This window comes from Physeter macrocephalus, chromosome 20, assembly GCF_002837175.3.
Source record: "Physeter macrocephalus isolate SW-GA chromosome 20, ASM283717v5, whole genome shotgun sequence".
Taxonomy (NCBI): Eukaryota; Metazoa; Chordata; class Mammalia; order Artiodactyla; family Physeteridae; genus Physeter; species Physeter macrocephalus.
This window is the reverse complement of record NC_041233.1, coordinates 24,756,930-24,776,970: the sequence shown is the minus strand read 5'-3', so window position 1 is coordinate 24,776,970 and position 20,041 is coordinate 24,756,930. Positions and strand designations below refer to the sequence as shown.

Below are 20,041 nucleotides of genomic sequence, written 5' to 3'. Positions count from 1 at the left end.
TTGGAACCACCAGTAGAATAACCTTGAGAACCTTTGACATCTCCTCTTTGGGGGCCATTGCTATAGAATAATCTATTGCTTTCAAGATTATAATTTCTCTCATATATTAGATTAGAATACTCTCCCTGCCATGTGTCTGAGCTTCTGAATTTTTCCTTTATATCTAATTGTCTATTATTTTAATATCATATTTTCAGAAGCATCAAAATGTCAAGAGTCATCGACTTGTCTGCATCCCACCCTTTATAGTGTTTCCCAAACTCCTACCACCATCTTCATGGAGACCATACGCTTCTTGATGAAGGTCAATGCTGTGCAGGTCAGAATATTTGAAAAAGGGCAAGTAGAGGGAAAGATTTTAATGAACTACTTATTCTATCATAGTGATGTCTTCGCAAGCTTAAATGTGTATGATGCAGAAAGCAAACATTCTTTGAGAGCACACTATAGACACAATGGAATAAACGTTCAAACATGAACTACTCTCTGCAGAGAGCATCAGGAGACGTCACTGCAAGTCTGCTCCCTATAGAATACCAGCAAAGCAAAATCAGACTCTGAGTCATATGTAGCCTGATGTTACTTTATTGTGGGAACTCATGTTATGTGAGTCTTGGGGGTTCACAGGAGCCTAAGCACACCCTTCTTCCCTTCCAGGTTCTGAACCAATTGGAAACAGATACACAGTGCTATATGGGGGATAAAAATACTAATTTTTTATTGTTATAACTGGGCTGGATATGTTACTGGTCCCAGATTTGATTTACCCATGCAGTCACAGGTGGAACAGCTGGAGAATTGCAGTCTCCTCCCAGAGAAGAAGAGCATCCTGTAAGGTCTACCTACCACATAGGAAATGAGAAACATATCCATGAAGCGAGCAGTAAGAGAGAGAGCAAGATCCAGGAGGCAAGAGATTTGGCCCTCAACCTATAGAGTGCATCCCCCCACTTGAGGGTGGGCAACTCAAGATAGGGCAAGAATTATGAACTAGGTGGGAGTGGGCCACATTAAGCAGGAGGCTTTAATATACTCACCTTTCACAATAGAGAAACAGGCTCTCTGTCTCCCTAATTAAATAAATCACTTTTCCCCCATGTCCAAGAGTCAGAACGCAGGTAGAGGGAACAGCTGCAGAGCCTCCCCCGCAGTATTTTCCTAAGAAGGTATCATTATTTGTGGAAGTTCTATATTATAGGCTGAGATGAGAACAGAGGGAGAAGAAGGGTTTCCCCTCTTCTTAGCAAGTACATATGACTTTGTCAAATTTGCAGGCCTTATATCAAAAACAAAGTATAGCCCAAAGTATAAAACTGGTGAACATAACAAATGCTTGAGAGTGTGTCAGAAACAGACATTTATGTTTCTAAGATCCTGAGTCTAGAATTTTAGAAAGGGAGGTTTTGCCTCACTCTAAGTTTCCATATAAATACAAATGCCTGAAAATGTTACCTTGCATGAAAATGGGGTGGTTGATGAAATGCCTTTGTCTGCTACACAATAGTCTAAAACTCATCTAGTATGACCAGCAAGACCAGAATTATACAGTACTGTAGATAATTCACTTGGAAATGTTACTACATGAATAGCTGGTAATGGAACCATGATATACTGAATGTTTATAATTCACTTCTAACCTTTTGAAATTGATAATCATTTCATTCTATAATATGTTTCTTATTATTTATTATCAGAGACATAATCTTCAACCGTGAGAGCTATGGAATTGACACCATGCAGTCATTTACATGTTTCCTATAATCTGAGTTTTCCTTGCAGTATGTACACAGAGTGCTTGCACATGAGCTATTATGCCCTCATGGAGGCCCCAGCTGTGAGTATTACTTGGTGCTGGCCCAGACACACCTACTCAAGAAGGATTTTGCTAAAGCAGAGGAATACCTTCAACAAGCAGCCCAGATGGACTACCTGGTAATAACTTTTGCTAGAGCGTCTTTAGTTTGGAGAAGGGACAAGTAGGCCTTCTTAAAGATGGTGATGCCATATCACAGGTAGACTTCTGGTTACCAGAGGTGGGGGTCATCAGCTGTTGGTAAACTCATTTATCTAATTTCCTTCCATTTGTTTTTCTTAATCAATCATGACTTTTACAAAGGACAGAGAAAGGATAAGGACAGCTCTTTAGCAGACACTTTATCTATTTCAAGTTTCCTGAACTTCTGCTTTCTCATTGTGAACATCATCATGGTTATGCATGAATATTTTTCTTAATATTTTCCCTAAAGACAAAATGGCTTTGAAGAATGCAAGAAAAAAATGAGAGGGCAGGGCTTCCCTGGTGGCGCAGTGGTTGAGAGCCCGCCTGCCGATGCAGGGGAACCGGGTTCGTGCCCCGGTCCGGGAGGATCCCACATGCCGCGGAGCAGCTGGGCCCATGAGCCATGGCCGCTGAGCCTGTGCGTCCGGAGCCTGTGCTCCGCAACGGGAGAGGCCACAACAGTGAGAGGCCCGCGTACAGCAAAAAAAAAAAAAAAAAAATGAGAGGGCAGTCCTAGAACAGTATCTCCCAGTGCAACTGAATGGCCCTCTTTCTAATTTGCAAAAGAACATGGACTTCATCTAAATTTAAATGTTAAACAAAGATCATTAATGTACTTTTAAATACCACCTCATCCCATGTACTACTTGTTCTTCACTTTCTTAGAACCCTAACGTCTGGGGCACGAAGGGCCATCTCTATTTTCTGCGTGGAAATCATGCTGAGGCCAAGGCATGCTATGAGCGAACCATTAGTTTTGTAGCGGATGCTTCTGAGATGCACTTCATCTTCCTGCGACTGGGGCAGATATATCTGGAAGAGAAAGAGGTGAGGAATAGAGATGGGGAGTAACTATGTAAATCAGGTCATTGTCTGGGACCTGATTACAGTTCAAGCATTAACATCCATCTTTGTGGAGTAAGAATAGTAATATGATGATAACACTTTTACATCCAAAGGTAAAGTGACTTGCCCAATATCAGATAACCAGTAATTAACAGAAGCAGGATTCAAACCCAGGCAGTCTAATACTAGAGTCTGTGGTTTTAACAATTATGATACTAAAAAAGTTGTTAAGAACTCAGTAAGTGTTATTTTAGCTATTATTTTAGCTTTCTTTTATTAAAAGTAGTAGAAGCATTCTTAGCTTGACTTAACTAACAGAAAGGTACCACTCTGGTCGGGGATGTTGATAATGGGAGAGGCTATGCATGTGTGGGGACAGTGGGTAAATGGAAAATCTCTGTTCTTTCCTCTCAGTTTTGCTGTGAACATAAAACTTCTCTTAAAAAGTTGTCTTAAAATATATATATATTTAAAATATATATATAAAATATATTTTAAATATATATATATATATAAACATATATATACATAATCCAAGGACTCATCTAACTTAGATTGGTGTGGAGTACAATTACAGAAGCCCCATGGTTATCCTAGCAATGCAGTATTTGAAGCTTCCAGATCAATAGCTTAGTGGTGCTTTCTTTCTACAGTACAAAAAGGCAAAGAAAACCTACCTGCAAGTCTGTAAGAGATCGCCTTCATGCCTTACCTGGCTAGGACTGGGAATCGCCTGTTATCAGGTAAGAGGATCAGGTCTTGAGACTAGCCTGTGCATACAGCTGACCTTGACTCCTTGGCCTTCCGGGCATCCTGGGAGTTTGGATGATGGTAGTAGGAAGGCAATCAGGGCAGTCTTCTCTAATGAAAAGTTGCTCTTCAAAGCTGTTCAGTACACTGAATGTCAATCTGAACTACAAAAATAAAACGTTCTTTAAAAATCCCACAAAAACTGAAGCATGAAGCTATATAATAAAAAATTTCATGTTATTTGGTACATAAGCTTGTAATTTTATGATGTTATCTGGAAGAGAAGTGATATGGGATATAAAGAATCTACTCAATTAAATTAAAGAAACTAATTGATACTTATTAGGCTCTGTGTCCCTTCTATATTCAGGAGGAGTTGCTACAGCTTCTGGTAGATCTTTTGTTCCACTACCCCTAAAAACTCTTTAGTCACCCTTCCCTCCTTTCCTCTAATCTTTTTATTATTTTATTTTTATTTTTTGCGGTACGTGGGTCTCTCACTGTTGTGGCCTCTCCCGTTGCGGAGCACAGGCGCAGGATGCGCAGGCCCATTGGCCATGGCTCACGGGCCCTGCCGCTCCGCGGCATGTGGGATCTTCCCAGACCGGGGCATGAACCCGTGTCCCCTGCATCGGCAGGCGGACTCTCAACCACTGCGCCACCAGGGAAGCCCTCCTCTAATCTTTGAAAGAGGCATGCATTCTTCTGTTCTTATCTAACTTCTTTATGTGTATTCTTGATTCTGTCCCTCTTGTTTTCTCCTAATCCCTCACTTTCTTAATATTTTCTTTCTCTTTGATTTACATTTTTAAGCTTTCCTTCCCAATCAGCTCTTTCCCTGTACTTCTCCCCTTCTTATTAAACAATAACAACAGTAACAACCTTCCTGGTTGTTACCCTTAACCAAAAGAATTGTTTGCATTCCTTGTTTCCTATTCCTCATTGCTGGTTTTTTTTGTTGTTTTTTTTTGTTTGTTTGTTTTGTTTTTGTGGTATGCGGGCCTTCCTCTGTTGTGGCCTCTCCCGTTTGCGGAGCACAGGCTCCGGACGCGCAGGCTCAGCGGCCATGGCTCACGGACCCAGTCGCTTTGCGGCATGTGGGATCTTCCCATACCGGGGCGCGAACCCGGTTCCCCTGCATCGGCAGGCGGACGCGCAACCACTGCGCCACCAGGGAAGCCCCCTCATTGCTGTTTTTTTAACCATAAAGGTAAAATATGATAGTTATAGAAATTTGGATGATACAAAACATGAAGAAAACATAAAAGTATCCATAATCCCCACCACTCAGTGATAACCACTATTAACATTTGAATGCATTTTCCTCCAGTCTTTTCTCGTACGTATATGAAAGTAATTTTTTTTTAAGTTCTTTATTTATTTATTATTTTTGGCTGCATTGGGTCTTTCGTTGCTGCATGCAGGCTTTCTCCAGTTGTGGCGAGCAGGGGCTACTCTTCATTGCAGTGCGCGGGCTTCTCATTGCAGTGGCTTCTCTTATTGTGGAGCATGGGCTCTAGGCACATGGGCTTCAGTACTTGTGGGACTCGGGCTCTGTGGTTGTGGCTTATGGGGTCTAGAATGCAGGCTCAGTAGTTGTGGTGCACGGGCTTAGTTGCTCTGCGGCATGTGGGATCTTCCTGGACCAGGGCTTAAACCCGCGACCCCTGCATTGGCAGGTGGATTCCCCACTACTGCATCACCAGGGAAGCCCTGAAAGTAATTTTAATGTGTAAAATTGTAAATAATATATTTACTGCTTTGGAATCTTTTTTTCTACTTAACAGTCATTGGTACCTTCTCACATAATCAAATAGTCTAAAACATAAATTTTGATAACTGCATGGTATTGCCTGGTTTGGATGCATAAGTAAGGTTATCATGTAATTTATCATACAAACCAGGACACTTCTGAGAATGAAAAGGGTGATATTAATAATTACACTGGGACACAGGGAGTGTCCCAGGCCAACCAGGACATGTGATCACTTATATAGAAGCCATATGCCCCCACTCCACCTTCCCAGAAAGGATGTAAAACATCTGTAGCTGTTAGAAACCTAACAGCACTTTCAAAAGAACAAGAAACCAACTGTACAAACTAGTCAGCATAAATCATGCTTCTATTTGTTTTAAGTAGCATAAAAAATATTTTCATTGATATAGAAGCTCAAAAAAACTTAGGTTAAGTCCTACTGCTAAGGTATCCAATTAATCTCTGTCACTCAGTCAATGTTTTCGTCATGCTATACCTATGTGTGGCTATTCCATATCTATTTGACCAACCACTTATTATTGGACATGTCATTTGTTTCTACATCTATATATTATAAATAAAGCAGAAATAAACATTCTTAAGACATAAATCTCTGTGCTTAATTCTGTTATTTCCTTAGGATACATTCATAAAGAATGTAGAAAAATTTTTAAGTATAGTATCAACTCACTTTCTAGAAAGGCTGTAAACTGATTTATATTCTGACAGGTGTGAGAGTCCATTTTACTGTTAAGTCATCGACAATGGGCATTATCATTTTCCAATTTGATATATATCCTAATTTACATATTCATCACTAATGAAGTTGAAATCATGTGAATTATCTGTTCATTTCCCAGGTACCATTTACCCTTCAATTCCTTGCAATTAGGTGTATACCCCTTAACACTTTGCTGAAACTTCTCTGATGGGGGCCCCCTATAACATCCTAATTGCCAAATGCAATAGACCCTCCAATGAAGTCTCTGTGGCACTTAACCCTGCTGACTGCCTCCTTCTTGAAACCCTCTCTTCCCTTGACTTCCACAATATTGCATTCACATCCTTCCAGTTCCACGCCTTCCTCTCTGGTGTCCTTCTCAGCCTTTTTTGCTGGCTCCTAGTCTTTTACCCATCAAAATTGTTGGGTCCTCCTGGGTTCTATAGCCAGCTCTTCTCCTATCACCTTACTTCTTCTCCCTAAGAAATATCATCTACCCCAGTGGTCTTAACTACCGATTGTGCCCCAATGAATCCTAAAGCTTCATTCAGTTCATAACACTTTTCATGTTCTGACCCTTATATCAAACAATGTAATAGCTCCATCTGATGGTCCCCCAGACACCTCAAAATGTACATATCCAAAGTATAACCTAACTTATCTCAGAAGGATTCTCACATTCCTTAAGCCTGTACCTTCTCCTGTATTCCCTGTCTTAGTAAATGGGACTATAATGAATCCAGTCAACCAAGCCAGAAACTTAAAAACTATCCTAGTCTACTTCTATTACTTTTAATTAGGCATCAAATATCCTATTGATTTTGTCTCCTAAATGTCTGTTGAGTCTACTGTCTCCTCTCCATCTGTGTTTTTACTGCTCTAATTCAAGCCTCATCCCTTCTTTACCTGCTAGGGTGTTCTCCTGTCCTCCCTCAATTCATCTCCTGCATTGTTATCAAAGTGGTCTTTAAAATATGCAAATACCAGGTTACTTCCCTATTTAAACTCCTCAGTGACTACCCCTTATTTCAGAATAATATTCAGATTTTTTTCTAATGATCTGGTCTCTTCCTAACTCCTTGGTCTTATCACTTCCTTTGTTTTCTCTCTTTTCTCTCTTCTCTCTCTCGCTTTCTCTCTGTCTCTCCCTTCTCCAGCCACACAAGCATATTAAGAGTTTCCTGAGCATGCCATGCTCTCTGAAGCCTCTGTGCCTCTGTATATGAAGTTCCTCTTACCTGGAATGCCTTGAAGTATAGCTAACAAACTCCTATTTATCCTTCAGGATTGACTTCAGCAGTGTTTCTTCTCTGAAGCCAACCCTTAATCTCAGGGTAAAATTATTCCTCTTTTCCTTTGTCCCTCCAGTGATTTTATATATATATATATATATATATATATATATATATATATATATATGCTTTTATTATAGAAATGCTTATTTTCTATCAGAACTCTTTATGTGTTTGAGTTTTCATTTTGTCTTAATTTTTTACATATCTGTCGGTGAATTCTTTGGGCAAAAGTTGTATTTTTTCTTTTTATTCCAAGTATCTAGCATACTGCCTGACACAGAGTAAAATAAATCCTTAGCAAATATAGGTTGACTAAATAATGAATCAATATCTCTGAGACATTTAAAGTGTGGACCAAGGTATGGGCATTGCCAAAAGGCCATTCTTCATATTGTCTTGGGCCTAGAAACCAGTTATTTTATTTTCTAAAACATGAAAAATGAAGAACGATTTTACTGGGGAGAGAGAGGTATCTTATCCTTTCCTTAGGTGGCCTTTTGGAAGATTTTACAAAACAAACTCACAGTATTAGGGAGCAGCAATGATATCCATGTGCCCAGAGCTCAGGGAACACCCTAGAATCTCTGAATGTTGTATTGATTGCTCAAGATTGTGCTGTCAATAACTAATATTAGGGGAAAGAGAAGCTTTCTGAACAATAGTATTTTGATGGGCTAATAGGACTTTAACTTAAGAAAGGGGTGTACAATGTAAAACTACAAATGTATCTGACAGCCCACTGTGTATGGGGAAATCACTGAATGAGGCACACATGATAGTGAATATTTCTGGTTTTCCAACCCTGGCACCTGAAGCTCTACGGTTCATGGATGTTCTGATGGGCCTGCTATAGACAGAAGGAAGAAGAGAGGGGTGTAACTCGAGAGCCCAGCAGGCAGGGCTCTAGATTCCTGTACTTGACTTTTTAATCAGAGCAGTTCTACTTTTAACTCATTCATATATTGGAACACCACCACATATGATTTTGTTTGAAGAAGGAGTTCTGTTGCTAAAAATTTTTTAAGTTGAAAATTATTAGTATGGGTCACATATATCAATGTTATTTGGACATAGCATTTTCAGCTAAACAGATTCCAGCTGGCTTAAGTGAAAACTACTTTGACTTAACAAATCACGTTATCTTCTTTTTCTATCAAGCTGGATGAGCTCACAGAGGCTGAGGATGCTCTCTCTGAAGCCAATGCACTGAACAACTACAATGCTGAAGTATGGGCATATCTGGCTCTGGTCTGCCTGAAAGTGAGTGATTATTATCCTTACACAATGCCCTTGTAGAGCAGAGAGGTGAGGGACCAAGTAAAGAAAGAGATAGCAGGAAGGCCATCAATGCATGATAGTTGAGGTTTGATGAGCTTCAAATGTGGTCATTATACTGATGATGAAGGAGAGTTCATGTATGGGAAGCCTCTACTTAGGATGTGCTTGAAAATCATATACTTAGGTGTGTTTGTCTGGAAAGGAGATTCTAAAAATGGGAATGAGGCCCTTGGGTTTGGTGGTCTCAGGTGAGTGATAATGGGGTGGATTGGGGTTGACCGTCAGTGGGGGTTTCAGATGGGGTGGGCTCCCTGTGGCACTTTTGAACTGCTCAGAAGGCCCCAGCCCAGGCCACACAAACTAAGCCCAGCCCAGTGTGTGCCCTGACTCAAGATGAAGGAGCATGTACAGATCAGATCTTGGTCTGGGGTTGCAGTTAGGAGATGTGCAAGGGCTGTGCAGTGGGATGGCAGATTAGACTGGGGGAAGGTGAGAGATTCTCCTTCTGCCCTCTTCAGCACCACTCTGCCTGCCTTCACTCTCATGTCTAGGACCTCAAGTCTGGGATTGTATAGTCATTCTATTTATGCTCTGGATCTACAAAAATGTCATATATGGTCTAGAAAAGCTATATAAGAATCTAATGATAAAGAGAAAGGTAAAGTAGACTATAAGGGTGTAGCCATAAATGAATTACCAACAATAGGAACAACAGAAATCTCTGATAGACTGAAGTTATTTTCCCAAATGATCCCATCATTTAAAAAATGCACCTGATGCTATGAAGCATCTTCTTTGTAATTGCCTCTAACATTTTTCTTTGAGACCAGAATTCAGACAGATGGTTTAGCTATTCAAACACATAGTTTAGATATTTACCTGATACTAATCAGGAAAGACATGGTATTTATATTTTAAATGTATTTAGTTATATTTAATGACCTGAGTTGCTTTATCACTAAAGTTTCCCTTTTAAAAAAATTTAAAATGGGAGTGATATTGTATCAGAATGTAACAAGGTCAAAGACCAGCAAAGGAGATACTCTACTAGTGTTTCTGAATCATTCCATCCTGTTGAACTGCTGGCTGAGGGTGCTTATCCTTGAAATAGATGGGAAATTGTGTGTGGGGGGGTAATTGTGGGAATTTGTGATAGCTGCTTTACCTATAGAAAATAACCCTCCCATAATTAAAATAACTTGCTTCAATAACTTGCACATTAGCCTAAGATTCAAATTGGGAATAAAGAGAGTGGCCCTCAGTTTTCCATTGGCCAATACAACACAGAACTGACAGGGAATATTGTGATTATAAGAGAAACTAACAGAATAAAAATTACTGGACTTTCTCTTTGGAGTAAATATCAATATGAGAAATACCTGAGTTCTAACCCCAGCTGTGCCACAACTAGCTGTGGGATACTGGGGAAGTTACTTAAACTTGCTGGGCCTCAGTTTCTTCAAATTTAAACTAAAAGGGTCAAAATGGAAGATTTTAATACACTTCTCTCAGAAACTGCTAGATCAAATAGGGAAAAAATTAAGGATGTGTAAGATTTGAATAAAACAACAAGGTTGAGCTCAAACACTAATTATATAGCCCTGTACTTAATCATAGAATACATATTCTTTTGAAGCACAAGTGAATTATTCATAAAGGTTGACCATATGCTAGACCACAAAGAGAGCTTCAATGAATACATATAGATCACACTTCAGTAAAATTATAAATCAACAACTAAAAGATAGGCCAAAAGACTCACATACATTTGTAAACTTAAAAAGATGTTTCTAATTAATTCATAGATCAAAGAGAAAATCATATACAATTTCTTTTGGTAGGTAGAGTTCTAAAGACAACCCCCCCAAGATTATTTCCTCAAACACTAATATACCACAAAACAAGCCCCAACAAATTTAAGAGGATAGAAATTATATCAAACATTTTTTCCAACCACAATGGTACGAAACTAGAAATCAACTATAGAAAGAAGAATGGGAAAAAGAACAAACACGTGTAGACTAAACAACATGCTACCAAAAAAGCAATGGGTCAATGATGAAATCAAAGAGGAATTCAGAAAATACCTCGAGATAAATGAAAATGGAAACACAACTTTCCAAAATCTATGGGACAAAGCAAAAGCGGTTCTAAGAAGGCATTTCATAGCAATATAGGCCTTCCTCAAGAAACAAGAAAAGTCTCAAATAAACAACCAAACCTACCACCTAAAAGAATTAGAAAGAGAAGAACAAACAAAGCCCAAAGTCAGCGGAAGGAAGGAATTAATAAAGATTAGAGAGAGCAGTAGCACCACATCTCCTCAGACTACGGCCTCAGACCCATGCTTTCACCTCCCACCCCCCACCGCCCAAAGGAGTACCCATCCCTTCGTCCCATGCCTGGGAGTAGCGTGAACTTCTTGCCTGGGGACTATAAAGACTAACTAGTTTGAAAATGGGAAAACTAGAACCAGCAGATTCTTCTCAAAACACCAGTCTATTATTTCAGAAGAGTTAATTTCAGAAGGAAAATGGGTCAAGCTTGGTAAAACAACTTACAGGGATCTTACTGGTAAAACAAGAACTTGGGAAACTGTGAAGTGGACAACTAGGAAAGGACAGTCTGCTGATGGTGTGGCCGGTTATCCCAGTGCTTCAAAGAACCCTTAGTTATGAATGTATCATTCTGGTAAAGCAGTTCTGACCACCACTGGGAGGCTACTGCTTAGAATTCCCTGTGGGTCTCATTGATGACAACGAAAGCCTAGAAGTAGCTGCTCTTCAGGAGCTAGAGGAAGAAACTGGCTATAAAGATGTTGCTGAATGTTCTCCAGCTGTCTGTATGGATCCAGGTTTGTCAAATTGTACCACACACATCATGACAGTAACTATCAATGGAGATGACGCTGAAAACCTAAGGCCTGAGCCAAAGCCAGGAGATGGAGAATTTGTGGAAGTTATTTCCTTACCAAAGAATGACCTGCTGAAGAGACTTGATGCTCTGGTAGCTGATGAACATCTGACAGTGGATGCTAGCGTCTATTCCTATGCTCTGGCACTGAAACGTGCAAAGATGAAGCCATTTGAAGTGCCGTTCCTGAAGTTTTAAGGCCAAAGGACAGTGGCCATGTTTTTGTAAAAAGAACCACCAGACCTCCTTCACTAAGACTTTGTATTCAGCTTAGTTTTCATGTAGATTTGAAATTAGCTTTTTCATAAAATAAAAGCAACACCGAATGCAAAAAAAAAAAGATCAGAGATGAAATAAATAAAATAGAGATAAAAAATAATAGAAAAGATCAATGAAACCTAGAGTTGGTTTTTTGAAAAGATAAATAAAATTGATAAACCTTTAGCCAGGCTCACCAAGAAGAAAAGAGAGAGGACCCAAATAAAATAAGACTGAAAAAGGAGAAATAACAACTAATACCACAGAGATAAAAAAAATCATAAGAGAATACTATGGACAGTTATATGCCGACAAATTGGACAAACTAGAAGAAATGGACAAATTTCTAGAAACATACAACCTGCCAAGACTGAGTCCAGATGGAATAGACAATTTGAACAGACTGATCACTAGAATTGAAATTGAATTTGTAATTTAAAAAACTCCCAGCAATGAATTGGGAGATTGGGATTGACATATACATACTAATATGTATAAAATAGATAACTAATAAAAACCTGCCGTATAAAAAATAAAATAAAATTCAAAAATTTAAAAAAAAAAACTCCCAGAAAACAAAAGTCCAGGACCAGAGAGCTTCACAAGGGAATTCTACCAAATAAATAAAGAACTAATACCTATCCTTCTCAAACTATTCCAAAAAATTGAAGAGATCAGAACACTCCCAAATTCATTCTATGAGGCCACCATTTACCCTGAGACCAAAACCAGATAAAGACATTACAAAAAAAGAAATTACAGGCCAGTATCTTTGATGAATATAGATGCAAATGTCATCAACAAAATTTTAGCAAACCGAATCCACCAATGTATAAAAAGGATCATACACCACCATCAAGTTGGATTTATTCCAAGGTCACAAGGATGGTTCAACTTTTGCAAATCAATCAATGTAATATGCCAAATTAACAAAAGGAAGGTTAAAAATCCCATGATAATCTCAATAGTTGCAGAAAAAGCATTTGACAAAAGTAAACATCCATTCATGATAAAAACTCTCATCAAAGTGGGTATAGAGGGACTATATCTCAACATAATAAAGGCTATTTATGACAAACCCACAGACAACATCATACTCATTGGTGAAAAGCTAAAGTCTTCCTGCTAAATTCAGGAATAAGGCAAGGATTCCCACTCTTGCCACTTCTTTTTTTTTTTTAATTGAAGTATAGTTGATTTACAGTGTTGTGTTGTTTTCTGGTGTACAGCAAAGTGATTCTTTTTCATAATCTTTTCCATTGTAGTTTATTACAAAATATTGAATGTGTTATATTGTGTTATACAGGAGGACCCTGTTGTTTACTTTATATATAGTAGTGTGTATCTGCTAATCCCTCACCCACACGTTTCCTTTTGGTAACCGTAAGTTTGTTTTCTATGTCGGTGAGTCTGTTTTCTGTTTTGTAAATAAGTTCATTTCTATAATTTTTTAGATTCCACATATAAGCGATATCATATGATATTTGTCTTTCTCTGTCTGATTTACTTCTCTTAGTATGATAACCTCGGGGTTCATCCATGTTGCTGCAAATGGCATCATTTCTTTTTTTTTATGGCTGAGTAATATTCCATTGGAGATAGATAGATAGATAGATAACACATCTTCTTTATCCATTCATCTGTTGATGGACATTTAGGTTGCTTCTGTGTCTTGGCTACTATAAATAGTACTGCTATGAACATTGGGGTGCATGTATCTTTTCAAGTTAGAGTTTTCTCCAAATATATGCCCAGAAGTGGGATTGCTGGGTCATATGGTAACAAGGTATGCTGAAACTACTGATGAATGTTTAAGGAGTTAGAAGATATTTACATAGTCTCAAGTATTTTGCAACAAGATATTTATTAATTACAAGGGGGAACACAGTAATGCCATAGTAGAAAAACCTGGCAGATAACAATCTAAACATATAATCAAGGTTACCATCACCATTATTGGGATAAACAGCATGTGCCTCCTAATAGAACACACTGAGGGCAACACAACAGTGTTTTTCAGGTATTCCTGCTAAAAGTTCATAACCTGATATAATCATATAGATACATCAAACACTAACTGAGGAATATTTTACAAAATAACTTCCCTGGGGCTTCCCTGGTGGCGCAGTGGTTGAGAGTACGCCTGCCGATGCAGGGGACACGGGTTCGTGCCCCGGTTCCGGGAAGATCCCACATGCCGCGGAGTGGCTGGGCCCATGAGCCATGGCCGTTGAGCCTGCATGTCCGGAGCCTGTGCTCCACAACGGGAGAGGCCACAACAGTGAGAGGCCCGCGTACCGCAAAAAATAAATAAATAAGTAAATAAATAAATAACTTCCCTGTACTGCTGAGAAATTCCAATATCATGAAACAAAAAGAATCAAGAACTACTCCCAATTAAAGGAAACTGAAGACATGAATACTATATCTTTTGCTATAAAAGATATTACTGGGGCATTTGGAAAAATCTGAATGAAGTCTACAGATTAGATAATAGTATTATATTTGTACTAATCTCATGATTTTGATAATTGCACTGTGCTTATGTAAGAGAATGTCCTTGGTTTTAGGAAACACATACTAAAGTCTAAAATTGCATCATGTTTGCAAATTACTCTCAAATGGTTCAGGAAAAGTTAAAATATATACTTATGTATCATGTACATGTGTATATATGTGTGCATGTGTATGTGTGTATATACAGAGAGAAGAGAACTATTCTTGTAACTTTAATCTGAAATTATGTCAAAATTTAAAAGATAATTCATTAAGATAACAAATTAATACCACACTACACACCCATTAGAATGGCTTAAATCGAAAAGACTGGCAATTATTGACAGGGATATGGAGAAAATGGAATCCTCATACATTGCTGGTGGGATTGCAAATTAGTACACCACTTTGGAAAACAGTTTGGCAGATTCTTAAAAAGTTAAATACATACTTACCATATATCCCAGCAATTCCACTTCTTGGTATCTAGTCAAGAAAAGTGAAAACATATGTCTTCACAAAGATTTCTCTATTTCATTACAGCATTTAATAATAGGTAAAGACTGGAAACATTCCAAATGACCCATCAGTGAATGGATAAACAAAATATGGTATATTTATACAATGGAATACTATTCAGCAATAAAAATGAAATTCTGATTCATGCAACAATATGGATGAACCTCAAAATCATTATGCTAATTAAGAGAAGCAAGGCACAAAAGACTATATATTATATACCATTTATATGAAATTAGGAAAATTATAGAGATGAAAATAGATCAGTGATTCTAGGGCCAAGGGTCGGAATGGGGATTGACTGCAAACAGACACGAAGAAACTTTTGGGGAGTAATAGAAACCTTCTAAAACTGGATTTTGGTGATGGTTGCACAGTTGAACCTTTAATTTAGTGAATTTTATGGTACATATATTATACCTCAATAAATCTGTTTTTAAAAGATTAAACAGCCCACCAAAATGAGGAATAAATGGTCTGACTGTTCAATAAATAGTGGTGGAGTCATTGGCTATCCATATGAAAAAAAAAGTAGTCGTTACTTCACCCCCCCACCTCGCCCCCCGGCACACACACTATTCCAGCTGGTTTAAAGGTCTAAATCTTAAAACTTTAGACTCTTTAGAAGAAAATATGGAGGATACCTCTTTGCCCTTGGGTGTGCATGGTTTCCTTATGACTATAAAAGCACAAGACAAAGATAAAAATATCAATATATTAACAACTTTTAAATTGGAAATTCATGTACAACAAAAGGCACTAAAATAAAGCTTAAGGACTTTATTATAAATACTTGCAGCATTTATAACTAATAAAGGATTAATATCCAGAATATATAAATATTTCCTACAATAAGAAAAAAACCCTATACAGTCTGATTGAAAAATGGTCACAGGATAGGAATATATAATTTGCTGAAGTGGAAATTGTAAAAGTCAATAAATATATGAAAAGAAGTTCTGCTTCACTAGTAACCATGAAAATGCAATTTATAATTATGCGACAGAAATTCACACCCATAAGATTGGGAAAAATTAGTTTGATATTACCAACATTGATAAGGATTGTCCTAATTGCTAGTGGATGTAAAGTGGTACAACTACTTTGAAGTGCAATATGGCATTATTTAGTCACATTCATATCTACAACTTAGCAATTTTATATATAGATACATTCCTAAGGAAAATACCAGAAAACATGTACAAGGATGTTTACTGCAGCATTTTACATAACAAAGCCAAAAAAAAATCTTTTTCAAAATTTTGCCTGTTCTGGGTCCTTCCATCCTTTGGGTCTCTGCCTCCCTATGGCAGAAGTGAAATAATGATAGGAAAGGAAGATGTACTGGAAAATGCCCCTGGAATTCTGTGAACTTCAGGTAGGAACACTTGAAAGTTTAAATATTTTAGGAAAGTCTTTAGGGTAATAAAGTCTTCTGTGAATTAGTAAAAATTTACCATGGACTAGCACTAATCAGAGAATTGGACTTGATATTCTCTAAATTCCCTTCTAACCTGAAGAGTCTGTGGTTCTCATATTTATGTATTTAAATTTTCCGAAGTGACTCTTAATACTGCAGCTAATTTGTTATGCACAAACTTATGAAATATACTAGTGAATTCATATTATTCTCATTTAAGTCCTACATGACTACTTCATACAAGAAATAACTAGGAGAAGTAGTGTTCTCACCTCATATCCAGATCTGCATGGAAGTAATTCCAGTATCTGCTTTTTCTAATGGATACAGGCAGGATAGATTGTAGTAGTTAAAAACCTGGACTCTGGAGCCAAACTGCATTGTTTTAAAACCTGGCTCTTCCACTTATTAGCTTCACAGCCCTGGCAAGTTATTTATCCTCTCTGTGCCCAGGTTTCTCTATCTGTAAACTGGGAACTATAGATATTAGTGGCATGTAAATATCAATAATATATTGATACAATATAAATATAAATAATAGTGGTATGTATGAAAGTAAAGCACTTTAAAAATGTAAACAATTAAAACAATGTAAACTACAAAGGAAGCACTATGTAAGTGTTAGCTGTTATTAACAGAATAGCTTCAATCCGGAGAGTAACAAATGACTCATGGTGCTTTCAGGAAAAAAAAAAAGAGAGGCCAAGTTGTCTTTAAGCTTTTTGAAATGAAGGAGGGATATATATATATATATATATATTATATATATATGAACATCTTCTTTTCCCTACCACCTTTCATTTTCCTGCTTCCCCCTTTGAATTCAGAGGTTCTTAACTAAGAAGGTGTAAATCCTCTGCTTATGTACTTTCCCTTCATAATATTTATGATATGTCCTCATCACCAGGCGGTGCTCTTTTTTTCAGGCTGGACGGCAACTGGAAGCTGAGCAGGCCTACAAGTACATGATGAAGGTATGATGCAGATACCTCTGCTGTTCATACTGTACTGAGGTTGGTAAACTGGGGGGAAGGTGCTGGCTTAATTCAGGACTTGACTTTACAGCATTTCATGATATGAATATTTTTCTAGAGGATTTTCTTACCATCTTTGGCCATTATCATGGGGCTGCTGGGTTTGGAATAAAAACCCGCATATTACCATGCGGGATCTTTTGTTAACCTTCCTGGGCCTCATTTTCCTCATATATAAAATGAAGGTGTTGCTGTAGTCCAGGGGTCAGCAAACTTTTTCTGTAAAGGGCAAAATAGGAAATATTTCAGGCTTTGTGGGCTACATGGTTTGTATTGTAACTACTACTCTGCCCTTGTAGTGCAAAAACAGCTATAGACAGTACACCAACTAATGAGCATGGCTGCATTTCAAATAAAATTTTACTTACAGAAACAGGCAGCGGGCTGGATTTGGCTCATGAGCAATTGCTTGCCAACCCCTGGTCTAGTCTATCAGTTATGATTGCAAGTAATTTGACTTGGAAGACAGTGGCTTAAACAAATTAGGGGTTTTATTTTTCTCATCTAATGAAAAGTCCAGAATTGGTACCACAGTGTCATCAGAGACCCAACCTCTATCTTTCTGCTTCACCAATCATAGCATGCAGTTTCCATCCCTCATAGTTGCAAGACAGCCATTGTAGCTCCAGCTATCATATCCATGTTTCAGGCACAATAAAGAACAAAGCAGGAAAAGGACAAAGGGGCCATGCTAGCTATTTCACCTCCCTTTAAAGAGATATGACTTTACCTTACATTTCATTGGCAACAATTGAAATTACCCCTAGTTGCAAGGGAAGCAAGAAATGTGGCTTTTTAGTTGGTTACATTGCTGCCCTGGAAAGAAATGAAGATTTTGTTAGTAAAAGAAGGGAGAGAGTGGGTTTTCAGTAGGCAACTAGATGTGTCCACTACACATCTAGATTTTAAAATTAAAGTCTAATGTCTTTGATTCCTGTGTCTTTGATTCCTTTCTCTCACTTGCCAAATGGGAACATTATTCATTAGTTAAGATATATTGGGTGATAAGGTAAACTCTTTTAAAAATAAACTTTAAGTTATTTTACAAAAAAATACACAAATTGTGAGTGTTTATACCACGTGATGAATTTTCATAAAATGAACACATCCATGTAACCAGCACAATGTTTTGAGGTCTTTTTAATGGAGTTATTGTGAAATAGAGAATATAGGAAGAGTCAATTCCATCCTGAGGAACTATGTTCTTTAGCTGTGGTCCCGCAAATGAGGGGTCTCCACATAGGTTTATCAGGTATGACATGTGTCCTTCCCTTCCTCCTCTCATGCAGCTGAAATTGAAAGATGAGAGTCTGCTTGCAGAGATCCACATGGTACAGGAGACAGTTGGCTTTGGAAATCCATCTTTCTGACATCCTTCCACCTGAAGAATTTTCTGTATGCGACACTAAGCTCCTTTCCTTCCCAGAGAAATTAAACCCTGGATGTCTCACCATATGAGGGCTTGGGATAAAGAAAAAAGGATCTTCAGCACAAACTGAAACCCATTCATTTATTTCCATTGGCTATCTTACTGGATGGCTATGTTACTGGATGTTTTAGTGGTTGACAGTAAACTGGATGGCAATAAAAAAATCTAAATAAGAGATTCAGAATTCATCAGTTAAGGTATACTGAGGTATATATAAGAATATAACTCTGTGTGTGTGTGTGTGTGTGTGTGTGTGTGTGTGTGTGTGTGTGTGTATAAGTAAGGTATAGTAGCTTCATTCTTAGGGTTTCCGGTGAAAGCTTATCAGGATCACTCCTGAAAGAGGTCAACTGCTAAGGTCGTTGGCCAGGTTCACTTACTGGAACTTGGGAATTAAGGCATCATTTCTAAGGTGGGCGGAAAGGAAGAATGCTGTGCTGGGTCACTGCATTATGACTTGTGGCCAGATCCTTTGGATCCAACAGTGAACAGAGAAGCTTAATAGACTGGTCTTTGCTGAAGGTATCTTCATGGATCTAAATCACAAGGGCTCCATGAAGAGTCCATTACCCTATAACAGATGCAAAACTCCTCACAACAGAGGCCATTTATTCTAGGGCTAGAGATGACAAAGGAACTATACCTCACCCCTGTCCTCCGGATCAGTGCACAGCAAAACCAGAAATAAAGGCTCCCCTCCTTTATTTTTTAAAGGAGGCCGTTGAGAGAATAGGAGGGAGGTGGGAGAACAGGAGGGAAGGTGAGAGGCATATTAGTAAACACAGATGGATAAAATCAACTCTACATTCATTTATAGTCCTTCTACTCTCAGTCCTAACGCTACCTCCTTTATGAAGTCTTCCTGAGGCACAAAGGAATTATCAGGTTCACTTTCTCTTCCGCTCACTGCAGGACTGTGTACTGACCACCCCTAGTTACTCTGGTGTAACCTCACCATCTCCCCTACCAGACTGTCAAGTTTCCTGGGGGCAGGGACAGCGCATCTTTGCGTTCTCGGCACCTCGCCTTGGCCCTAACTGGTGCTCGGAAAAAGTTTGCTGGAAGGATGGATTTGTGGAGCACTTTAGCACTTCTTAGCCGCTCCCAGGACTGTCCAATACTCCTCCCTCTGGCAGGAACCCAAAGGCCAGTGAGGTCCGGGAGATCCCACAGGGCTCTGCTCGCACTTACCCCGGCCCCAACCTGTAGCGCCCCTTCTTTGCGGCAGTTGAGGTACGTTAGGTTCCACTGTGTTACGTTACGGGAAGTGAAGGTGTAGGGGCGGAAAGCGGAAGAGGCGGGGCGAGTGGGACGTTCGCTTCCGGCA

The 20,041-nt window shown here is 38.6% G+C and overlaps 1 protein-coding gene, 1 long non-coding RNA gene and 1 pseudogene across 5 annotated transcripts in view; 2 read left to right on the top strand and 1 right to left on the bottom strand.

Moving 5' to 3' along the window:
- The window catches only part of CFAP70 (cilia and flagella associated protein 70), a 95,422-nt gene extending 76,559 nt beyond the window's left edge, over window positions 1-18,863 (top strand). For all 3 annotated transcript variants that reach the window (XM_055080802.1, XM_055080803.1, XM_055080804.1), the window contains 7 exons: window positions 198-319; window positions 1,780-1,932; window positions 2,666-2,827; window positions 3,499-3,588; window positions 8,526-8,627; window positions 17,178-17,225; window positions 18,575-18,863. In XM_055080802.1, coding sequence (XP_054936777.1) covers window positions 198-319; window positions 1,780-1,932; window positions 2,666-2,827; window positions 3,499-3,588; window positions 8,526-8,627; window positions 17,178-17,225; window positions 18,575-18,655 — 758 coding nt within the window. In that variant the 3' untranslated portion in view covers window positions 18,656-18,863. The remainder of the gene's footprint in view (window positions 1-197; window positions 320-1,779; window positions 1,933-2,665; window positions 2,828-3,498; window positions 3,589-8,525; window positions 8,628-17,177; window positions 17,226-18,574) is intronic.
- LOC112067101 (uncharacterized) lies at window positions 3,677-19,988 on the bottom strand. 2 transcript variants are annotated; one of them, XR_003677790.1, is made up of 5 exons: window positions 19,906-19,988; window positions 18,016-18,101; window positions 17,357-17,504; window positions 14,768-14,798; window positions 3,677-3,759 (listed from the first exon to the last, which is right to left on the bottom strand). It is a non-coding gene; the product is annotated as an uncharacterized lncRNA (long non-coding RNA). The 2 variants fall into 2 exon arrangements; XR_008616058.1 differs by lacking the exon at window positions 3,677-3,759 and adding an exon at window positions 4,710-5,308.
- LOC102992398 (ADP-sugar pyrophosphatase-like) lies at window positions 11,022-12,038 on the top strand (annotated as a pseudogene).
- Window positions 19,989-20,041: the final 53 nt, after the last annotated feature.